General features: G+C 44.8%; 1 protein-coding gene across 5 annotated transcripts in view; it reads right to left on the reverse strand.

The window, feature by feature from the left end:
- The window catches only part of dpp6a (dipeptidyl-peptidase 6a), a 1,586,533-nt gene that overhangs the window by 692,772 nt on the left and 886,370 nt on the right, over window positions 1–7,391 (reverse strand). The window contains exon 1 of one of the 5 annotated variants that reach the window (XM_063044437.1): window positions 6,971–7,378. The exons of the other annotated variants lie outside the window; for them this stretch is intronic. Within the exon in view, the coding sequence (XP_062900507.1) occupies window positions 6,971–7,027 (57 nt within the window). The 5' untranslated portion in view covers window positions 7,028–7,378. Of the gene's footprint in view, window positions 1–6,970; window positions 7,379–7,391 lie in introns of those variants that run through there. 5 annotated transcript variants of the gene reach the window in all.

Below are 7,391 nucleotides of genomic sequence, written 5' to 3' on the forward strand. Positions count from 1 at the left end.
GGATGTCAGGGGTTTTTTTACGCAGAGAGTGGTGAGTGCATGGAATGGGCTACCAGTGGCGGTGGTGGAGGAGTAAACAATACGGTCTTTTAAGAGACTCCTGGATAGGTACATAGAGCTTAGAAAAATAGAGAGCTATGGGTAACCCTAGATAATTTCTAAGGTAAGGATATGTTCGGCACAGCTTTGTGGGCTGAAGGGCCTGTATTTTGCTGTAGGTTTTCTATGTTTCCTAAAATAATTGAATACATAATTAAAAAATACAGAGCCCTAAGGAAAAGTAAGAGAGTGTGGAAAAATTGACCAAATTGCCTTGGCAAAACGTGAATGAAGGTACACTCAATGGCCACTTATTTAGGTACACCTGTATTCCTGCTAATTAATGCACATATCTCATCAATCATGTGGCAGCAACTCAATGCAGAAAAGCATGCAGACATAGTCTAGAGGTTCAGTTGGTGAGGCCAACCATCAGAATGGGGAGGGAATGTGATCCAAGTGACTATGACCATGGAATGATTGTTGCTGCCATTCGGGTGGTTTGAGTATCTGCTGATCTCCTGGAATTTTCACATCTAGGGAGTTTACTGAGAATGGTGTAAGAAGCAAAAAGCATTCAGTGAACGACAGTTCTGTGGGCAAAAACACCTTGTTAATGAGAAAGGTCAGAGCGGTTCAAGCTGACAGGAAGGCAACAGTAATTCAAATAGCCACACATGACAACAGCGGTGTGCAGAAGAGCATCTCTGAATGCAAATCATGTCGAACCTTGAAGAGGTTGGGCTACAGCGGCAGAAGACCATGAACAAACACACAGTGGCCACTTTATAGGAGGTGCGACTATAGGAGACAAATCTATTGAGATTATACACGAAAGGGTATAATCAACTGCAGAAGAGATGACCATGTGGACCATTTTATCCACGCAATCTAATCAGAGGTACAACAACACACACGAAATACTGGATGAACTCAGCAGCTCAGGGAGCATCTACAGAGAGGAATAATGAGACGGTGTTTCGGGCTGAGATCCTTCAATGGGACGGGAAAGGAAGGGAGAAGAGCCAGAATAAGAAAGCACAATACATCCACTCAGTTCCTCAAGGCTTTAACCATTTAAATGGCTGAACCATTGCCTAACTCCATTTTCCCACGGAAAAAAAGAATTCATCTGATTTTAAATATAATATCCGCTTCCTTATTCATTATGCCAGATCAGCCTCGACAGCACCTGAGGGTCACCTGTTGACAACCCCTTACTCAATTCGAATGATTGCATGACTATTACTACCCTCAGATGCTGCCTGACCCACTGAGTTACTCCAGCTCCTTTGTGTGTAGCTTTAAATACAATATAATATTACACTTTTGGTTTAAGATGGCACTGGTGATGCCCAGTGACTACTTGAGGCAAAATATAAAACAAAGAAAACTACGAAACACCTTAATTGGATACACAGTTTAAAAAGTAAAAATCTGCACTGCAATGGGAAAGAGTAAGGGAGCAAGGATAATTTTATAGACCTAGTACAGATAAGATGGGCCAAATGGCCTTCATCTGCTCTGAAAAGTTTTGAAGATCTGCTTGGAAAAAAAATATAAAGCTCGAAGAAAGAATGCCACTCATTAGCAACTGTACAAAATCTCATCAAAGGACCTTTTCTCTCTATCCGCCTCACAGCCGGCTCATTAACGCCAACAATTAATGGGAGGAAACTCCACTGCTAGAAAAATAACTATGTTTTTTTAATTCATTATTTACCACAACACCTGCTAAAAATAAAGAAATGAAACTAGTCTCTGGTGCAGAAGTGCATAATATTCGAAGAGAGTCATTATTTATGGAGGAAACCAGAGAAGATTATGCTCAGCTCTGGTGCCTCATTATAGGAAAGATGTGGAGCTTTAGAGAGGGTGCAGAGGAGATCTATTATGATGTAGTCTGGATAAGATTACATGTCCTATGAGGATAGGTTGAGTGAGCTAAGGAGTGAAGGAGGATGAGAGGTGACTTGATAAAGGTGATTAGATGATAAGAGGCGTAAGTAGAGTGGCAAATCATAAACAGGAGAGATACCACAGGTGCTGGAAATCCAAAGCAACACACACAAAATGCTGGAGGAACTCAGCAGGTTAGGCAGCATCTATGGAAATGAATAAATGGTCGATGTTTTGGGCCAAGACCCTTCTTCAGGAGTGGGAAGACGCCAGAATAAAAAGTTGGAGGTCAGGGAAGAAGCATGGCTAGAAGGTGATTGGTGAAGCCAGGTGGGTGGGAAAGGTAAAAGGCTAGAAAAGAAGGAATCTGATAGGAGAGGAAAGTGGAGCACAGGTCAAAGGGAAGGAGGAGAGGACCTGGGAGAGGTGATAGGCAGGTGAGAAGAAGTAAGAAGCCAAAGTGGGGAATAGAAGAAGAGGGAAGGGGAAGGGAAATTCTTGATTTATGATAAGGAGAAATCAATATTCATGCCATCAGGTTGGAGGCTAGCCAGATGGGATATAAGGTGTTGCTCTTCCATCCTGAGGGTGGCCCAATCATGGCACAAGAGGAGGCCATGGACCAACATGTCAAAATTGGAATGGAAATCAAAAATAAAATGTTTGGCCACCAGGAAGTTCTGCTTTTTGAGGATGGAGTGGAGGTGCTCAACGCAGTGGTCACTGACGTTACAGCGGCTCTCACGAATCTAGAGGAAGCCGCATAGGGCGCATTGGACACAATAGATGACCCCAGCAGATTCACAAGTGAAATGTCGCCTCCACTTGGGACACTTGCAGGGATGTGCCGGGAGGGAGGTTAGTGGGGAGAGCTGAATGGACAAGGGAATCATGGAAGGAGCAATCCCTGCAGAAAGTGGGGTGGGGGGGGGGGAGGTAAAAGTATGTTTGGTGGTAGGATCCCTATGGAGATGGTGAAACTTGCTGAGAATGATGTATCGGCTGTGAAGGCTTATGGGGTGGTAGGTAAGGATGAGGAACCCTACCACTATAAAGGTGGTGGGATGATGGGGTGAGCATGGATGTCCAGGAAATGGAGGAGATGCAGGTGAGGGCAGCATCAATGGTAGAGGAAGGGAAACCCCTTTCTTTGAAGAAAGAGAACATCTCTGATGTCCTGGAAAGGAAAGCCACATCCTGGGATCAGATGTGGTGGAAACGAAGGAACTGAGAAAAGGGAATAGCACTTTTACAGGAGATAGGGTGGGAAGATGTATAGTCAAGATAACCATGGGAATTGATAGGTTTATAAAAGATGTCAGTCGACAGTTTGTCTCCAGAGATGGAAACAGAGAAATTGAGGAAGGGGAGGGAGGTGTCAGAAATGGACCAACGGAATTTAAGGGCAGGGTGAACGTTGGAGGCAAAGTTGATGAAATTGATGAGCTCAGCATGGGTGCATGAAGCAGCACCAATGCAATTGTTAATGTAGCGGAGGAAGAATTGAGCACTACCAGGGAAGACTTGGAACATGGACTGTTCTACATAGCCAATAAAAAGGCAGGCACTGCTGAGGCCCATGCAGGTGTCATGGCTACACCTCGAGCCTGGAGAAAGTGGGAGGTGAAGGAAAAATTGTTGAGGGTGAGGACCAGTTCTGCCAGATGGAGTTGGGTGGTGGTGGAGAGCGACTGGTTGGTTCCTGTATTGAGAAAGAAGTGGAGATCTTTAAAGCCTTCTTGATGGGGAATAGAAGTGTATAGGGACTGGACATCCACGCTGAAAATGAGGTGGTAAGAGGAGAGAGTAAGAAATGTGGTGGATGTCGGTGGGAAGGGACTGAACCAAGGGGGAGAGAATAGAGTCGAAGTATGTGGACACAATTTCAGTGGTGCAGGAGCAGATAGAGACTATTGACCTACCCGGACAGTCAAGTTTGTGGTTCTTGGCAGGAGGTAGAAATGAGCAATGCAGGGTAAGAGAACTTAGAGTTCACTGGCAGTGGATGGCAGTTCTCCAGAGTTGATGAGGTCAGTGATGGTGTTGGAGAGAGTTTTCCGGTGGAGTCCTCTTCCAAAGGTAGGTATGAGGAGGTGTCTGAGAGTGGAGTGCCAGTGATCTATCCCAGAGTAAAATGGCTAATAAAAGAGCATATAATTAGATGGTGATTGAAGCAAAGTTTAGGGAGACATCAGAAGTCAGTATTTTACACAGAGAGTGGTAGGTGCATGGGTGATGGTAGAGGTAGGTACATTAGGATATTAGATATGCACAAGGATGAAGAATGGAGGGCTATGTGGGAGGGAAAGGTTAGATTGATCTTGGGGTAGGTTAGAATTTAGTACAACATCGTGGGCCAAAGGGACTGTACTGTGCTATAATGTTCTATGTTGGGAAACTATAGGAAACATCCTCTCCAGTTCCTCTCTATCCAGGCCTTTCAATATTCAATAGGTTTCAATGAGATCCCCCCCCCCCCCACCCCCAATCTTCTAGGCTCCAGCAGGTACCCTTTCGTTCCTGGGATGGCTAAAGCTTGCAGATGGAGCTGAGCTGCTCTTGTTGTGCCGTGGGAAGACGATAAGTAAGGAAGAATTATTGACTCATATGATTTTGTGTCCCATCTCATCAGCTGGGATAGTGAAATTCAAGTAACCAAATGAATTAGAAAACTGATCTAAGTAACAGTAACCATGAAACTACAGTTCTATGGTGGTAAGAATCCATCAAGTTCACTAATGTTGTTCAGGGAAGGTAATTCCCCCATCCTACCCTGTCTGGTTCTACACCCATTCCTGTGGTTAAGTCTTCAGTACAGGGAGAATTTCTTCAAGAGAACTACAATCTTGTCAAGGAGTTTGGAGGTTGTTGTGCTTCAAAGACCGGAACTCAGACAGAGTGTCAGGTGCTGTGTGTTTAATATTTCACTAATATTTGAGTAATATTATCAATATACTGTTCGATTAAACATTCTTGTTTAAATAATTCATCATGGGTTATACGTAGAAGTATGCAAATGGCTACGTCATCACGCCACCACATCATAAGCGCGTGACTCGCTAAAAGTACAAATTAAACTGATGTGCACTCATTCCGGAGTCCCTTGTTTTTCTTTGGATCAGTTTTATATTTTGGAGTTCCAAAGCATAACATCAGGTTTCATTCTCATCAGATAGAAGCTCTGCTGGTGCAGTGTTCTCTCATCACTGTTCAAGAGCACCAGAATTTGTGCTCAACTCTCTAGGAAAGAGTTGGCTGAGGGTTAAGGTTACAGACCTCACTTCTGAATGAGGGAAAGGTGCTATAGACGCAGGTATAACCGACAAAATTTCCGTATGCATTCCTATGCTTGATTTTTGAAGAATCAGGGCGATCTCATTGAAACCTATCAAATTTTGAAATGGCTAGATAGAGTGGATATGGAGAGGGTGCTTCCTACATTGGGGGGAGTCTAGGATCAAAGGCCACAGCCTCGGAATAGATTGACATCCACTTAAAACAGAAATGAGGAGGAATTTCTTTAGCCAGTGGGTGGTGAACCTGTGGAATTCGTTGCCAAGGACTGCTGTGCAGGCCAAGTCAATGAGTATCTTTAAAGTGGAGGTTGATAGGTCCTTGATTAGTAAGGGCATCAAAGGTTTCAGGGAGAAGGCTGGACAATGGTGTTGAGAGGGATAATAAATCAGCCATGATATGGCAGAGCAGACTCAATGAGCCGAAAGGTCTAATTCTGTTCTTATGGTCTTATTAAGCCTATCTTGGTGAGAGAGAGAATCTCAGACATATAAAGGTACAGCATATGAAAATATGTAGTAAGAGACTCAATTTATATGTAAAAAGGCACAAGACTCCTCTGTCATAGTTGAAGTGTCCCTTTAACCTTCAAAACTAATTTAATTTCTTTCCCTCCTGATAGTTTCGCACAGAGATATTGCCTTTGTGTTAAGCGTGCCTCCTCTGATCTGTTTTAGAGCAGCTTTGTTCTTTCGGGGGCTAGTGCAGATTACTTGCTACAAAACAGCTCTATACCAGTAGAGCACTGATTTTTTTTTTGGGGGGGGGGATTCTTGATGCAAACTTGTCCCTGCATCTCGATTCACCTGTTCAACGCAGGGGAAGCTGAGCAACATTTAGACCAGCTTCCTTATCTCTTCAGTTAAGTCAACTCAATGAGAGACCATTTAAGGCATTGTCCCCTAAAACACAGACCCTTGGAGCAACTTACAGAACATCCCAGTGCTGAATGTTTTGGGTTTAAAAGTAAAGGATCGGGAATGGAAGGAAGAAAGACAGAAATTAAGGAATTGGGGAAAAAATAACAGAATTATACAAAACTGGAGCCTTTCCATTCTGCCGTGCCTGTGCTATCCTCGCGAATGATTAATCTAACTCAGTGGACAACACTCCGCACTTGTTCTCTGCCATCCTGTGAACATGATCCCCCTCTTGACAGTCTGTAGACACCCAGTACATGATAAAGAAGGGGGTGCGGGAGACACGGGGCAGACAGAAGGAAAAAGAAAGAGGGAGAGTCGGTGCCAAGCACCCAGTGCAGCTGGGCACAGGAGTAAGTTGCTCATTTCACTTGAAAGGTGACACACAACCAGCTTTGAAAGCTGATGCATGTTGTGGTCAGCCTGTGAGGGGTCATAGGTCATACCTAGACCTCGTCAGACCTACCTACCCACCCTCCCACCCCCATACTCCTTTTGCTGGTACTTTGCCACTATTTAGCAAATCACTGAGAGTGTTGCACCCGATGAACCTGGCAACTGACCAAGGTTTGCATGACAATATTCCAAGTAATTCCAAGTCATAACACAAGTGAAGCAATCTCCTTCTCTCCAACAGCCACCCGCCTCTGACCACACACACAGACACATACATACACACACAGTCTATCCGGTTGTGCATTTACTTGAGCTGATGGATAAAGCTGTGTCAAGTGCTTTCAGTCGTCACATGTACAAGACAAAACTGATGCTAGTGGATGGACCACTAAAGAAAAAGTCTGAACTAAAGGCAGAAATACCTGTTCCTGTTGCTGGACCCCTTTCCCCGAAGCAGCCCCGTCCTTCGCAGTGGTCATCTTGCCCAACTCGCTCCCACCGCAGAGGTGTCAGGATGTGAGCGGCAGAGTGCAGAGGGATCCCTGTCCTCTCGGCAGTCAAGAGCATTTAAAGGAAACAGTGAGAGAACCGCGGCAGAAAACAAAGAGGCGGAAAGAAGCAGAGAAGCAAACAGTCCGGCAGTCTTCAGTGGAGGGAAGATGATGCAGATTGGAAGGTTAAGAATCTTCTGCTCCTGAATGAGCTACAGCCTCTGCAGTCGTCACGGCAACTGATAACTGCCTGGCAACCGGCACTGGGCAGTCAAAGCTTCAGGAGACAACTGACTGAGCTTTTGTCCCCGTCGCACTGAGCATGCACCAGCACCGGCAGGAGGGAGGAAGG

The sequence above is a fragment of the Mobula hypostoma genome, chromosome 3, assembly GCF_963921235.1.
Source record: "Mobula hypostoma chromosome 3, sMobHyp1.1, whole genome shotgun sequence".
Lineage (NCBI taxonomy): Eukaryota > Metazoa > Chordata > Chondrichthyes > Myliobatiformes > Myliobatidae > Mobula > Mobula hypostoma.